This window comes from Mesoplodon densirostris, chromosome 14, assembly GCF_025265405.1.
Source record: "Mesoplodon densirostris isolate mMesDen1 chromosome 14, mMesDen1 primary haplotype, whole genome shotgun sequence".
Taxonomy (NCBI): Eukaryota; Metazoa; Chordata; class Mammalia; order Artiodactyla; family Ziphiidae; genus Mesoplodon; species Mesoplodon densirostris.
Window position 1 is genome coordinate 26,121,729 of NC_082674.1, and position 16,564 is coordinate 26,138,292.

Below are 16,564 nucleotides of genomic sequence, written 5' to 3' on the forward strand. Positions count from 1 at the left end.
AAATTGGACTTCATCAAAATGAAAAACTTTTGCACATTGAAGGATACTATCAAGAGAGTAAGAAGGCAAAACACAGAAGGGGAGAAAATATTTGCCAATCAGATATCCAGAGATATAGCCAGATATATTTAGACAATTACAGAGAAGCAACTCAACAACAGCAAAAAACAAATAGCCTGGTTAAAGAATGAGCAAAGGACTTAAATAGACATTTCTCCAAAGAAGATAAACAAATGACCAACAAGCACGTGAAAGGATGCTCAGCATCGTTAATCATTAGGGAAATGCAAATCAAACCCACAATGAGGTATCACTTCACACCCATTAGGATGGCTGTTATCAAAAAAGAAAAAAGAAGAGTAAGTGTTGGCAAGGATATATAGAGATTGGAACCTTTTTGCCATACTGGTGGGAATATAAAATGGTGCAGCCATTGTAGATAACAGTATGAGGTTTCTCAAATAATTAAAAATTACCAGATGAACCTGCAGTTCCACATTTGAGTAATACAGTTCCTCAAGTAATTACAGATTACTGTATGAACTTGAAATTCTGCGTTTGAGTATTGGGTATAAAGAATTGAAAGCAGGATCTTGAAGAAACATTTGTATGCCATGTTCACAGTGGCATTATTCCCAGCTAGACAAGAAGTAGATGCCACCCAAGTGTCTATCAGTGGATGAATGGATAAACAAAATATGGTGTATGTATACAATGAAATATTAGCTTTAAAAAGGGAGGAAATTCTGACACATGCTACATCATGGATGAACCTTGAAAACGTTATGCTCAGTGAAATAAGCCAGTCACAAAATATGATGCCACTTACATGAGGTACTTAGTCAATTTCATAGAGACAGAAGAAAGTAGAATAGTGGTTGCCAGGCTCTATAGGGATGGAGGTGGGGAGCTAGTGTCAATGGTTATAGAGTTTCAGTATTGCAAGATGGAAAGAGTTCTGTGGATGGATGGTGGTGATGGTTGCAAAACATGAATGCACTTAATGCCACTGAACTGTACACTTAGAAATGGTTAAAATGGTAAGTTTTATGTAATGTATAATTTACCACAATTTAAAAAAATCATTAAAAAAATCAGATGGTCATGTTTATGCAGTTCTGTCTCTGGATTCTGTTCTGTTCCATAGGTCTAATGTGTCTATCCATTTTCCAGTAGCACACATTCTTGTGGTAATATAAGTTTTATAGCAGGTCTTAAAGTCATATAATGTGATTTGTCCAGCTTTATTCTTTATCAAAATTGTTTTGGCTATTCCAGTTCCTTTGCCTTTTCAAATTATTTTGGACTCAGTTTATCTATATCTCAAAACTCCTGCTGGGATTTTGATTGAAATTGTATTACATTTATAGAGGACATCTTTGCTATGTTGATTCTTCCATTCCGTGACCATGGTTTTATTTAGCTCTTCTTTGATTTCTTTCCCTGGTCATTTGTACTTTTCAGCATACATATTCTGTATACCTTTTGTTAGATATATATCTAAGTATTTTATTTTATGTTTTTAGAGCTCTTGTAGACTTAATTTTGTGGGTAAATTTTGGTTTCAGATTGATCATTGCTAGTATATAGAAATACAGTTGTTTGATTTTTGTGTATTGACTTTGTTCAGTGAAACCTTGCTCAACTCGTTAGCTCTAGGAGTTTTTGTTTGTTTTTTAGATTCTTTGGGATTTTCTGCATGGTAGTCATGTTATCTGTGAATAGGGACAGTTTGATTTCTTCCTTTCTTATCTGTCTGGCTCCCCATTTCTTATTGCAGTGGCTAGATCTTCCATTATGATATTGGATAAGAGTGGTGAGAGTGTAATATCCTTGTCCTGTTCGTGATCTTAGGGGGAAAGTGTTCAGTCTTTTACCATTAAGTGTTAGATAGTGGTAGACTTCCTGTAGCCGTCCTTTATCAGATTGGGGAAATTACCTTTTAATTTGCTGAGGGCTTTTTTTTTTTTTTTAAATCATGAAAAGATGTATTTTGCCAAATGCATCTGCTGAGTTGATTATGTAGTTCTTCTTCTTTAAGCAATTATCATGATAGCTTACATTGATTGATTTTTGAATATTGAACCAGTTTTACATCCCTGGGATAAATAACCCTACTTGGTCCTGGTGTATTGTTATTTTTATATATTGCTAAACTCCATTTGCTTTTATTCTGTTGAGGATTTTTGCATCAATCTGCGTGAGGAATAATAGTATGCAGTTTCTCTTTTTGTACTGTCTTTTTCTAGTTTTGATATCAGGTTATATCTGGCCTCATAAAATGAGTTTGGAAGTGTTCCCTCTTCTTCTGTTTCCTGAAAGAGATTGTGTAGAATTGGTGTTACTTTTTAAGTTCTCCAGAGAAATCAGGTAAGCCTGGAGATTTCTTTGAAAAGTTTTAAACTGTGAATTCACTTTCCTTAATTTAGATTATCTGTTTCATTTTGGATAATTTGGTAGTTTGTGGTTTTTAAAGAATCTCACTTCTGTTTCAAAATTTATGTGTATAGCTCTACCCGTATTATTCCTCGGTTATCTTCTTAACATTTGTAGTGTCAAATTTATTTATTTTGATGACCTAAGTTGTCAAATTTATGTGCATAGAGATGTTCATAGTATTATTTATCTTTTGATGTCTGCAGGATCTGTCGTCTAGCTCCTCTTTCATTCCTGATATTATTGGTAATTTATGTCTTCTTTTTTTTTCTTTGCCAGTCTTGCTACAGCTTTATAAATTTCATTGATCTTTTCAAAGAACTCGTTTTTGCTTATATTGATTTTCTGTGTTGTTTTTCTCTTTCACTTCCACTGATTTCTGCTATTATCTTTATTGTTTCTTTTCTTTTGCTCTTTTTCTGGTTTTCTTAAGTAGGAAGCTTAGGTTATTGAGTTAAGGCCTCCTTCCTCACCCCAGTATAAGCATTCAATTCCTATAAATTTTACTCTAATCACTATTTTAGCTTCTTTTGTTTTTAAAAATTATTTATGTATTTATTTAATTTTTGGCTGTATTGGGTCTCAGTTGCGGCATGTGGGCTCCTTGTTGTGGTGCATGGGCTTCTCTCTAGTTGTGGCCCACAGGCTCTCTAGTTGTGGCCCGTGTGCTCAGTAGTTGTGGCATGAGGGCTTAGTTGCCCTGTGGCATGTGGGATCTTAGTTCCCCGACCAGGGATTGAACCCGCGTCCCCTGCACTGGAAGACGGATTCTTTTTTTTTTTTTTTTTTTTTTTTGCGGTACATGGGCCTCTCACTGTTGTGGCCTCTCCCGTTGCGGAGCACAGTCTCTGGACGTGCAGGCTCAGCGGCCATGGCTCACGGGCCCAGCCGCTCCACGGCATGTGGGATCTTCCCGGACCGGGGCATGAACCCATGTCCCCTGCATCGGCAGGCGGACTCTCAACCACTGCGCCACCAGGGAAGCCCCGGAAGACGGATTCTTAACCACTGGACCGCCAGGGAAGTCCCTGTTTTAGCTTCATATGACATGTTTTGATATTATATTTTCATTTTCATTCTTTTTTTTTTTGACTGTGCTGCAGCTTGTGGGGTATCAGTTCCCCAACAGGGATTGAACCCAGGTCACGGCAGTGAAAGCACCGAATCCCATCCACTAGACCATGGGGAACTCCCTCATTTTCATTCTTTTAAAAATGTTTAGACTTCTTCATTGACCTAAAGATTATTTAGAAGTATGTTGTTTAATTTACAAGTATTTAGAGGTTTCCCATTATATTTCTGTTACTGATTTCTACTTAAATCCATTGTGGTCAGAGAACATACTTTTTGCTTATTTGTTTGTTTTATTGAAGTATAGTTGTTTTACAACATTGTGTTAATTTCTGCTGTACACTGAAGTGATTCAGTTATACATATATACATTCTTCTTTTAAATATTCTTTTCCATTATGGTTTATCATAGGATATTGAATATAGTTTCCCATGCTGTACAGTAGGACCTTGTTATTTATCCATTCTGTATACAATAGCTAACATCTGCTGCCCCCATCCCTCCCCCAATCCCCTCCCCCTTGGCAACCACAAGTCTGTTTTCTGTGTCCGTGAGTCTGTTTCTGTTTTATACATAGGTTCATTTGTGTCATATTTTAAATTTCACATATAAGTGATATCATATGGTATTTTGTTTTTCTCTTTCTGACTTACTTCACTTAGTACGATAATCTCTGGTTGCATCCCTGTTGCTGCAAATGACATTATTTTGTTCTTTTTAATTGCTGAGTAGTATTTGATTGTATCTATGTACCACATCTTCTTTATCCATTCATCTTTTGCTGGACATTTAGGTTGTTTCCATGTTTTGGCTATTGTGAATAGTGCTGCTGTGAACATAGGGGTGCATGTATCTTTTTGAATAATTTTTGTCTGGATATATGTCCAGGAGTGGGATTGCTGAATCATATGGTAATTATGTTTTTAGTCTTTTGAGGAACCTCCATACTGTTTTCCCTAGTGGCTGCACCAATTTACATTCCCGCCAACAGTGTAAGAGGGTTCCCTTTTCTCCACACCCTCTCCAGCATTTGTTATTTGTAGACTTTTTAATGATGGCCATTATGACCAGTGTTAGGTGGTACCTCATTGTAGTTTTGATTTGCATTTCTCTAATAATTAGTGATGTTAAATATCTTTTTATGTGCTTATTGGCCATCTGTATTTCTTCTTTGGGGAAATGTCTATTAAGGTCTTCTGCCCATTTTTCGATTGGGTTGTATGAGCTACTTGTATATTTTGGAGATTAAGCCCTTGTCAGTCACATCATTTGCTAATATTTTCTCCTAGTTCATAGGTTGTCTTTTTGTTTTGTTTATGGTTTCCTTTGCTGTGCAAAAGCCTATAAGTTTGATTAGGTCCTGTTTGTTTATTTTCACTTTTATTTCTGTTGCCTTGGGAGACTGACCTGAGAAAACACTGGTATGATTTATTTCAGAGAATATTTTCCCTATGATCTCTTCTAGGAGTTTTATGGTGTTATGTCTTATATTTAAGTCTTTAAGCCATTTTGAGTTTATTTTTGTGTGTGGTGTGAGGGTGTGTTCTAACTTCATTGATTTACATGTGGCCATCCAACTTTCCCAATACCACTTGCTGAAGAGACTGTCTTTTTCCCATTGTATATTCTTACATCCTTTGTTGAAGATTAATTGACCCGGAGGTGTATGGGTTTATTTCTGGGCTCTCAGAGAACATACTTTTAACTTCACTTCTTGCATATTAAGGTCTGTTTTATGATCCAGGATATGATATGTCTTGATTAATGTTCAGTGTGCACCTGAAATGAATATGCATTCTACTGTTGATAGGTGGAATATTTTTAAAATGTCATGGGTTGATGGTACTGTTTTCTCTTTTTTTTTTTCTGATGGTACTGTTTTCTATCTACTAGTTCTGTCAACTACTGAAAGTTGAAGTCTTCAACTGTATTTATGGATTACTATTTCTCCCTTCAGTTCTGTTAATTTTTGCTGAATGTATTTTGGAGTTCTCCTACATGTATATATATTTAGGATTGCTTTTTGTTCTTCATGAACTGACCCTTTTATCATGTAATGTCCTCATTTATTCCTGGTGATTTTCTTTGTTATGATCATTGGCTGATCTAAATATAACTATTCCATCTTTCTTTGATAACATTTGCATGATATATCTTTTTTCCATCCTTTTACCCTTTTAGAATGGTAAAAGTTTCTTGTAGACATCATAGAATTGGCTTGTGTGTGTGTGTGTGTGTGTGTGTGTGTGCGTGCGTGTTTAAATTCAGTGTATCTTTTCATTGGCATACTTAGGCCATTTATGTTTAATGTAATTGTTGATATTTTGATTTAGATACTCCAGTTGATTATTTATTTGTTTCCTCTTTTTTCCTCTATTTTTTTCTCTTTCTGCTTGTTTTTTTTTTTTTTTTTTTTTTGCGGTATGCGGGATTCTCACTGTTGTGGCCTCTCCCGTTGCGGAGCACAAGCTCTGGACGCGCAGGCTCAGCAGCCATGGCTCACGGGCCTAGCTGCTCTGCGGCATGTGGGATCTTCCTGGACCAGGGCATGAACCCGTGTCCCCTGCATCGGCAGGTGGACTCTCAACCACTGCGCCACCAGGGAAGCCCCCCATGGTTTTTAATGATAAATGTGCTTTTATTGTAATTATTACTTGCTTGTATGTAACATATCCTCTGGTTGCTTTCAAGATTTTTCTGTGTTAGTTTTCAGCAGCTTACTGTGTCTGGCTGTGAATTTTTAACCTACTATTTTTGTGAAATTTCCCCTGCCCCCAAAGAAAATCTGTACTAATGCAAGTCATTAGTGTCAGGCAGGAGTCTGCAAACTATGGCCTGCCACCTCGGTAGCTCTCAACCTGTTTCCTGATTTTGCAAATAAAATGCTACTGGAACACATACATACCGGTTTATTTACATGTTGCTTTTGCACTACAGTGGCAGAGTTGAGTAATTGTGAGAAAGACCATATGTCTTGTGAGGCCTTAAATAGTTACTATCTGACCTTTTTATAAGAAGCTTGCTGATCTCTGGTATAGTTGGAGGAAATTTGAGTGTTTCTTCTATTAGAATTTTCTGCTTGAATTTCTTTTTAAACTTTATCCATGTAGGGTTCAAAGTCATTTTACAAGTATCTTCTATAGAAAATTCTAACAAGGTGTAACATGTGGTAGAGGGTAGGTGTAGGAGTTTTTCCCCTGTATTTAAAAACCAAAAATGACTTTTTAGCTGACTTTTCTTGAAAATTTAAACATTAGTTAAGCATGACTTACCTTTCTTTGAGAAATTTATTTTCAGACATTTTAAGCTCATAAGGCAAACAAAATAAATTTCTATTAAATAACTGACTTATGCCAAAATGGGACTTAAGTTTTTTAAAGGTGAACTTGGGAGTTTTAGTTTAAGTACAGGTTATAAGTTTTTTATTTTTTATAAATTTATTTATTTATTTTTGGCTGCATTGGGTCTTTGTTGCTGCGTGCAGGCTTTCTTTAGTTGGGGCGAGTAGGGGCTACTCTTTGTTGTGGTGCGTGGGCTTCTCATTGTGGTGGCTTCTCTTGTTGCGGAGCACGGGCTCTAGGTGTGTGGGCTTCAGTAGTTGTGGCACGTGGGCTCAGTAGTTGTGGCGCATGGGCTTAGTTCCTCCACGGCATGTGGGATCTTCCCGGACCAGGGCTCGAACCAGTGTCCCCTGCATTGGCAGGTGGATTCTTAACCACTGCACCACCAGAGAAGCCCTGTAAGTTTTTTGTTAATGTTATTTGCAGCATTAAAATTTATCGACAGTGTTGTATAGTAATACTACTAAAACCATGGAACAAAGCAATATGAATAAACATACAACTTAAGAGACAATTTCATGCAAACCTTTGGAAAGATGTTTTCTTACTGAGTGACACATCCTGGCTCGAACATAGGTTTCTTGGTTTCATCTCTTTTATGAACCTTTATGCACTTAAAATTGTTATTCTTTTTTTAAAAATATATTTATTTACTTATTTGTGGCTGTGTTGGGTCTTCGTATCTGTGCATGGGCTTTCTCTAGTTGTGGCAAGCGGGGGCCACTCTTCTTCACGGTGCGCAGGCCTCTCACTCTCGCGGCCTCTGTTGTTGCAGAGTACAGGCTCCAGACGCGCAGGCCCAGTAATTGTGGCTCACGGGCCCAGTTGCTCCGCGGCATGTGGGATCTTCCCAGGCCAGGGCTCGAACCCGTGTCCCCTGCATTGGCAGGCAGATTCTCAACCACTGCGCCACCAGGGAAGCCCCCAAATTGTTATTCTTATAACTAAAAAATGTCGATTGTTACCTCTCATTGTGAAACCTATGCTTGTTTTTTTGCTGTACAAATACTCAGTTCTGGGTCAGACTTAAGCACACATGGATTTCATTTTTATCCCAAGTTAGAGAATTTTGTGTCTTTGGTCTTATTTCTTGTTAAGTAAGAAAAGACGTGCCCAAACGTGCTAGAAGGTGAAAAGTTCCATAAAATATTCTTTGTTCATTGCAGGATATTTTTTCTTCACAGAAATCTAGAACTTGTTTAGGGACAGATGTAAATCAAATCTTGAGCGTACTATCAGCCTACATTAGCAAAGCTCTTTTTCTCGAAATAAAGTTCTCAGGCTGAGTAAAAGATTCAGAGAAAGAGTTTGTGTGGGTTGTATAATTCATGTGCACATGGGACCTCAGACTGTGACCTTATTTAGAGATAGGGTCTTTGCTAATGTAATTAGTTAAGATGAGGTCATACGAACTCAAAGAGCCTTTGGGGTAGTATGGCTGATAATAAGTTTACTGTCTTTCCGGTGTGTAGTACAGCAAGTCACCGCTTACAAATGGTCTTCTGTAACTTAGGTCAAAAAATCGGGAATGGACTCATCTGAATAAACACGGTCCTATTACATGCTGCTCTGTGGGCCTGGAAGACCTCTGAAGAAATTGCCAATAAGGCTGCTTGGTCACTGTGCATTACTTTGAGTGCTAATATTGTATAGTATAAGAAGTTCCAAAAAAGTGTTGACTTTTTTTTGTCATGACCTATTGAGGAATTTCTAGTGACATTATATGGAATTCTAGGGTTGCATGGAAACTGAGTTGAAAACCTTTGTGTAGATTCTCACATTTTATACCTCTCTGGGAAACTTTTCACAAAATAATGGTTTTTACAGTTCCTTACCTAATTACCTATCCCTAAAACAATAAAACAGAATTTGTAGTTTTGTTTTTAAAAATTTTATAGTTATGTGGGGGGGGGCATGGCACATATGGGAAATCTCTGCCTTCTGCTCAATTTTGCTGTGAACCTAAAACTGCTGTAAAAAAAGAATAGTCTATTTTAAAAAACTATAGTTAATGAGTTTTGAAACTATCTTTACAAGTTCTTACATAATTTTACTCAGTTCCTATAATGTGTATGATTTCTTGTGATTTTACCTAGAGATCAAAAGTGCTAGGTAAATATTCCTGTTTTATTGTATTACAGAGATTATTTTCCTATATGCTAACATATATTTCAAACCAAAAGATCTGGGAATGAACTATAGAAATTCCATGAATTTTTCTTGGTTTTATGTAGATAATGAATTAGTTCCTAATCAGTTATGTAATGTCTCCAGGAGCTTGAGAGAGCTGTAATAATCTGGGATTAAGAAAGCCAACCCTGGAGGGGATGTGGGAACAGATGTATATGTATGACTGATTCACTTTGTTATAAAGCAGAAACTAATAAAAAAAATGGAAAAAAAAAAAAAAAAAAAAAAGAAAGCCAACCCTAATATTCATTGATTATAACATGTTTTATAGTTGTCCTATAGATTGATGAGTAGGACCCTGATTTATCTCCTCTTTTCCGCTTTTTTATCACTAGACAATAATCGTACTGCTATCAGGAATGTTCTGTAGCGTCCTGGTGGGGGTTTAGAATAAGGTATACTGGCAGCAGGATTGCTTGCTCCCAGATAAGTTTCTTCATTAGTGCAATAAAATTTCACAGTTGATCATTCTTTCAAGTCTTTTTTACAGAGACTGTGTATTCATGGCAGAATACTTAACATTAGTCTCCTTATAAATCTCTTATAAATTAAAATGTAGAAATTGATGTTATCTTTTCCAATACTTTTTGGTATTTAAAGCTTCTGTGTTTTACTGTCTTTTGTAATACTGCTTGAAATTCTACTCTAATTTATTCTGAGAAATTTTATTTCTGTTAAAATACTCTTCTGAAATTGATTTAGCAGAAACTTCAGGGGACATTGATTGTCAGTGATAGTTGACTGTTTTTTCAGTGGTAGTTGAACTAGAGACTTTACTAGTTCTCTTAGCTTAGGTTATAACCATTTTCCATACTTTTATCTCAGACATAAAAGCCCTAAAGAACTTTTGAGGTAGTTACCTAGAAACTGTCCACATTGACTTTATGCTTAATGACTTTTGGAAAAAAAGAAAAAAAGATATAAAGAAAATATTGAGTATTTATTTATTTTAATTGAAGTATAGTTGATTTACAATGTTGTACAGTATTGAATATTTAAAAATTTTTTCCAAACACTTTATTTTGAAGTAGTGTAGTACAAAGAACTTCTCTACAACCTTTACCCAGGTCCACTAATTTTTTTAAATTTATATATTTTATTTTTTTTTAATTTATCTTAGGCCACGTTGGGTCTTCATTGCTGTGTGCTGGCTTTCTCTAGTTACGTGAGTGGGGGCCACTCTTCATTGCGGTGCACGGGTTTCTCATTGCGGTGGCTTCTCTTGTTGCGGAGAACAGGCTATAGGCACACGGGCTTCAGTAGTTGTGGCTCGTGGGCTCTAGAGCACAGGCTCAGTAGTTGTGGTGCACGGGCTTAGTTGCTCCGCGGCATGTGGGATCTTCCCCGACCAGGGCTCGAACCCGTGTCCCCTGCATTGGCAGGTGGATTCTTAACCACTGTGACACCAGGGAAACCCCCAGTTTCACTAATTTTAATTTTAAATATTTTACCACATTTGCTTATCATTCCCTCACCCATACATACATATTACTTTTGCTCTCTTGTGAATAGGTTGCGTATATCATGTTCCTTTACCCTTTACTATTTCCATGTGTATTTCTAAGAATAATGATATTCTCTTATAACAGCAATATAGTTTTCAAGTTCTGATAATTTCATATTGTTACTTTAAGCTACAGTACATATTCCAATTTATCAGTTCTAATGTCCTTTAGAGCAGTTTTTTTCAGCCAAAGATTATTATATTTAGTTGCCATGTAAACATTTATTTTAAATGAACTTTTGGTCTTAAAATCTTAAGTGTTTAATTTTTGTTCTTTTAACAGCTAAACCAGGTGGACAGGTGAAATGTCAGTATATTTCTGCTGTGGATAAAGTTATTTTTGTGGATGATTATGCAGTAGGGTGTAGAAAGGACCTTAATGGAATTTTGTTGTTAGACACTGCTCTGCAAACTCCAGTTTCAAAGCAGGATGATGTGGTTCAGCTTGAATTACCTGTCACAGAGGTAAGTTGAAATAAGTATCTATATGCTTTTCTACTTAATGTAGTTTCAGACTTACTAGCTGTTAAATGAAATTAGGTTGTCCTTTGAGGATATTATATATGTATCCCTATAAAAACAAAGAAGTATGAACTGTACAGGTTATACCACTGTAACAGAGGCCCCAAAATACAATGGCTTAAACAAGATAGTTTCTTTCCAGTAACAGTACTGGGCTAAGTTATAGGGACAGCTTTGTTTGCCTCAACACTTAGCTTCCATTTCCTGAGTCCAAGACAGCTGCTTCAAGTCTCATTACTTCCCAGTCTTAAGGAAAAGGTGGGCAAAAAAGGCCAGGGGAGCACACTAGTATTACCCACCCTCTTTCTCTCCTTTTCCTTTCACCTACCTCCCTCATCCTTTCCTTCCCTCTCTTCCCCTCCTTCCTTTTTCTTGTTCTCTTTTACAAACTCTTTCATATATGCCCTTTTCATATTTACTCCATTGGCCAGAATTCAGTCACATGGCCACATTAAGCTGAGGTGGTTCTTTTTTCTTTAATATTAAAAAAGAAGGAACAAATAGTAATGGACAACCAGTAATCTTTGCTATGTGTCATTAACAATTCCAGTTTAAAATTTTAGCTATATGTATTTTTCTGTGTTACATATTCATTACTTAATTTGTAAGTCTATCCTAACTTAAATCCTTTTGTGTGAGTTGATGTTCATATCATGTAATTTGAAAGTACATTTTTCGGATTTATCAGATTTTAAATCATCTCAGAATATAAAAGATTATAATGCTGTACACGCTAATAAAGTGGGATATTATTTGCCTTCATCCCAAGTTGTTGATTATTAATTGTTTTGCATTTGGCAGACTGATATGATTAATTGATAAAAATCAATATAGCATATTTCCCATTTTTAGGACATGAAAAGTGTTAATGTGTGAATTTTAAGTGCAGTTTAAATGTTTTATTCCCTCTTTGGAAGGCTTTTTGTAAAAAAAAAAGTACCAACGTATATCTGCTTAGATTTCATATTTAGTGTCATGTCACAGTCATCTAGTATATGTTAATATTGAAAGCATGTTGCTAAAGGTTTGAGTTCTGAAAACAGAGTAGCCATCTTTTTGTCATCAGAATATCTGGATCTGGGGGCATGTTTAAAATCTTTGGACAGAGAATTAATGATTTCTACTTGTACTGAACATTTTTTCCTTTCCTACTTTAAGGAACTTAGACCAGGTGATAGCTTAATAAAGGATATACATCGTAGCCTACAATGAAAGATGGTATCAAACTGTTGGGTTTTAAAAGGAACTACAGAATTACAGTCAAATAGTTGAACATTTATATGAAATGGACCGTCAAGTCAATATTTTTCCTACTACTCTGACCTAAATGCTAGATATTTAGCCAGCTTCTGCCACCTCCTCCACCTTGCCAGCTCATAATATCTGTTGCTGGTTTTCTTTCTTTCTACATAAATAATTACAGCTCTCTTGTTCACGTAATATTGTTTGTAGTCCTTCCACCATCCTAGGTATCCTTTCCTGCATCACACTAGTTTGTTACTGTCTTGCCTAAAGAATGGGGTCCTGGGTTTGGTTGGATTAGTGTGGATGTGTTCTTTTCCATATATTGCCCAAATATTTCTATTAACGTAGTTCATATTAAATATGTGGGTAACAATGCAAAGGGCTTTTTTTTTATTACCTGCTGACTTAGTGAGTGACCCCTCTTAACGGTTTTGCATAGTTTGAGTATTTAAAGCTCATTGGAGGACTTTACATTTATGTCTTTACATTTTTATCTCTTTTACTTTTGTTCATGGTTTCAGCTTAACCAGTTTTTCTGTCTTGCTTTGGCTTATAAAAGCTTCTATGTACTAAAACTTTACTATGTGGTACTACACTGAATACGTTGCTTTATCTCATTTAATTTTGTAACAGCCCTTCAAGTCATTATTTGATTTAACTAAGTTTGTTTAAAAAACGTAAAAGTAGGAAGCTTTAGTGTAGTACCTATCAGAATTAAAATATTTGTATAAGAATCTGAATTTAACATTTTTGGTTATGGTTAATTTTTTGTGATCATCTTTTTTATTTAGGCACAACAGCTCTTATCTGCATGTTTAGAAAAGGTAGATATTTCTAGTACGGAGGGTTATGATTTGTTCATCACACAGCTCAAAGATGGTTTGAAAAATACATCTCATGAGACTGCAGCAAACCACAAAGTTGCTAAGGTAAGAAGTTAAAAAAAAATTACCTTGTTTGGGGTTATAATAGAAAGAACACCTCTATACGTTCGCCTTTCTCCGTCCTCCCCACATTGATGACTAAGGATGTCTGTGGGAGATGGTGCTTTGAATTAAATCCTTGGATATATTTCATTAATTTTTCTGTGTTTTTCTTTTAACATCTTTTCTAAGTTGTAAATGTAGTACATATACAATTTTTATATTGAAGGTATAAAAGGTAGAAGGTAAAAGCTATTTTCCTAAAAATAACTTTTGCATCTATAAATACCTTTTTTTCTCGAGTACAGTTGAAATTATACTAAAATATTGTGATGTACTGTTTTAGTCTGTTTGGGCTGCTATAACGGAATACCACCGACTGAGTGATATTTCTTCTGGTAAAGTCCTTCTTCCTGGGTCATAGCTGGTACCTTCTCACTGTGTCCTTACATGGTGGAAAAGGCAAGGGATCTCTCTGGAACCTCTTTTATAAAGAGGACTCCACCCTCATGACTTAAGTACTTCCCAAAGGCCCTACTTACTAATAACCCTCTCCTTTGGGGGGTAGAATTTCAACAGATGAATTTGGGGGGGGACACAAACATTCAGATTATAGCATATACCATGCTTTTTTTCATTGAAGGATGTATCTTGAGTATCTTTTCATATCAGTCCTCATAGATCATCTGTATTCTTCCTAATATTTACGTTGAAGTTTATTTTTATAGATTTACCATGATTTTATGAATGCTTATTCCATTGATGGGACATTTTTATTTAGTAAAACAGAAATCATACTGTGTATTTCAACAGAGAGAATTTATTGTAAGGAATTGACGTAATATGTGTATGAGAACTAAAAAAGTGAAAAGGAAACCCTGAGGTAATACACAGATGTTAGCTATGGGAATCAGTACTCACCTCAGTCTGAAGGAACAAGAGGTTAGGATTTTTAGAACCTAGATACTTAAAAACTTAGAGAATAGGCCCCATGGGTCTGGGACTCAGACTTCTGAGGAGGAGCTGTTATCCAGTAGGTACCTCAGGAGCTTGGAGATTGGAACTTGATGAACTGAGCCTCAGATTTCTGAAGAGAGATGCTACTAGGCTAATGTTAGTGTCTCTGAGGGAGCTCTGTGAAACTGGTCCTGGGAATTCTAAGAAAACAAAACAAAAAACCTCTAAAGACCAGAAGAATCAACTGCTGCCACCAGGTCCTTCGCTAAAACAATATTGATAGTAATGACAAGTAATAGCAAGGAACGAGTCTTTCTCCCCTCATCATGCTTTCCAATTTCCACCCTGTGTTCCTTTTGTCAGAACTTAACAGCCAGGAAACTGGTTGGCAAAGAAGAAATAATAGTTTACAGAATCCCAGCCCAAACATGATGGAGAAGAAAGAAAAGGGTAGGTTTGGACCCGAGAGACAGTAGTTTAATAACTGGCACATGCCACTCTTTTGGCTCCTCCGCATCTCCATACGTACCATCTACATGTGTTTGAACTTTCATACAACAAAAATATTATGCTTTTACTTAGCAAGACGTACTGTTCCTTCTTACAAATGAAGATATTCTCTCCCCGTCCCCAGAACAGACACAAAGTTCCAACAGATATTTTATCCATCCCTAGGTGATATTAACTACTCCTAGAATTTATAGTTTCAAGGGTTTAGGTAACAGAACTGTGCTACCTAAAGACTAAATTAACTACAACCAAAAATTTTTACATAAAATAGTGTATCTCTCTGTGTCTGTATCTATCTAAATATATATCCATCTATCATTTATGTAATAAGGGAAGAAAATACATATAGTTGCTGTATCCCTCAGTTCTATAATGGTCTGTAATATCAAGAGGATATATTTGATATTTGCAGCCTCTTTCTTCTCCTACGTATTCCGTATTCCCTTTGCCCTCAGCCAGCACCTCAACTGGTCTGGTGTTTTTACATGGTCAGGTGACTCAAGGCTTCACTCTTGCAGGATCCAAATCTTCTGTGGTACTGTGTTAAGTTGTAATTGTCCTTTCACTGTTACTATTAGATGTGGAAGAGCTTAGAGGCACCCTAGAGAATCTCCTGGATTATAATTAAGTTCTCCTTGCTCCTGTTATTTAGCATCAATCCAATTTCCCTGTGTTTGTCAGTTTTCATCATACCAACCAGTAGAATAACCACCTTCTTTGCCTGATGATTCAGTGACAAGAGGAACCCAAAATTGCTGGTTAGCAGTATCAACACCTAATTCAATGGAACCATTGTACCCTTGGTGGAACATTCTTTCCTTGACACAAGACCTCTAGAGCCTAAAGCTTAAAAAAAAAGTCTGTGAATGGATTATTACATATAATAGCAACCCTGCTAGGACAAACTGTGTCATGTGTTTTTTGCTGATTGCAAGCATATACATAATCCTGTAAGGTAGAACTCCAGACTTTCAGATGTCTCTCTCAATTAATACTGAAGATAAGTCTTTGGTAAGGCATCACACCTTTTTGTCAGGTCAGCTCCTTCTGTATGATACCCTGGTAAGACCAGTCAATTTCATGGGCAAGAGCCCATTGCTGCCTTTTTTTTTTTTTTTCCTTTGAAGTGCTTTCTTGGTCAGAAGCAAAAAGCAAAGTTGTATGGAATACTTTGTTGGTACATAAGCCATTCTATTAGTCCACAGTAGTGGTTTAATATTATGGCAGAGCATTGTGGGCAGAACATATAAATGCACATCCGGAATATGTGTCTATTACAGTGAAGACAAATTGCTACCCAGTCTGTGACTGAAGGAATCCAATATAATCAACCTGCATAGTTGGCTGTTTCTTCTGGAAAATGGTGTCATATTGGTGCCTCAGCTTTGATATTTGCCATTGGCAGGTTAACCTGCCATTAGCCTGCTCAGTCCTGGTGAGAGGAAATTAATGTTGGGCCTGTACATACCCCCTGTCTCTGTTGCCATGGCATTTTGCATACAGGTCCATTGAGCAAGCACTGGAGTAGCTATGGCCAGAGGGTGAGTGACATTTGTATAGTGCGTATAATTTGCCCATTTCCTCTAGAGTGGATGCCTTTTGATGAGCATTCACGTATTTCACAAATATTTTCACACTGTGTTTATTTTGAGAGGTCTGTCCAAAGACCTTAACCGTTGACTTCCTTGTTAACAATCTTCCAATCCTGATCCTTCCAAATTCCTGAACATCTAGCCAAAACATTAGCTACTGTCCATTAATCATTGAGGACCTTTACTTCTGGCCAACTCTCAGTCCAGACAAAGAGAACAGCCAGATGAACTGGTTGAAGTTCTGACCACTGAGAAGATTTCACCTTCACCAC

At 36.5% G+C, this 16,564-nt stretch overlaps 1 protein-coding gene across 6 annotated transcripts in view; it reads left to right on the forward strand.

Annotated features, from left to right (window-relative positions):
- Positions 1-16,564, forward strand: part of BIRC6 (baculoviral IAP repeat containing 6) — a 230,976-nt gene that overhangs the window by 16,712 nt on the left and 197,700 nt on the right. For all 6 annotated transcript variants that reach the window (XR_009534377.1, XM_060117774.1, XM_060117775.1 and 3 more), the window contains exons 2-3: positions 10,827-11,008; positions 13,102-13,239. Coding sequence is in view for 5 of the 6 variants with exons in the window: in XM_060117774.1 (XP_059973757.1) it covers positions 10,827-11,008; positions 13,102-13,239 (320 nt within the window). In the remaining variant the exon portion in view is untranslated. The remainder of the gene's footprint in view (positions 1-10,826; positions 11,009-13,101; positions 13,240-16,564) is intronic.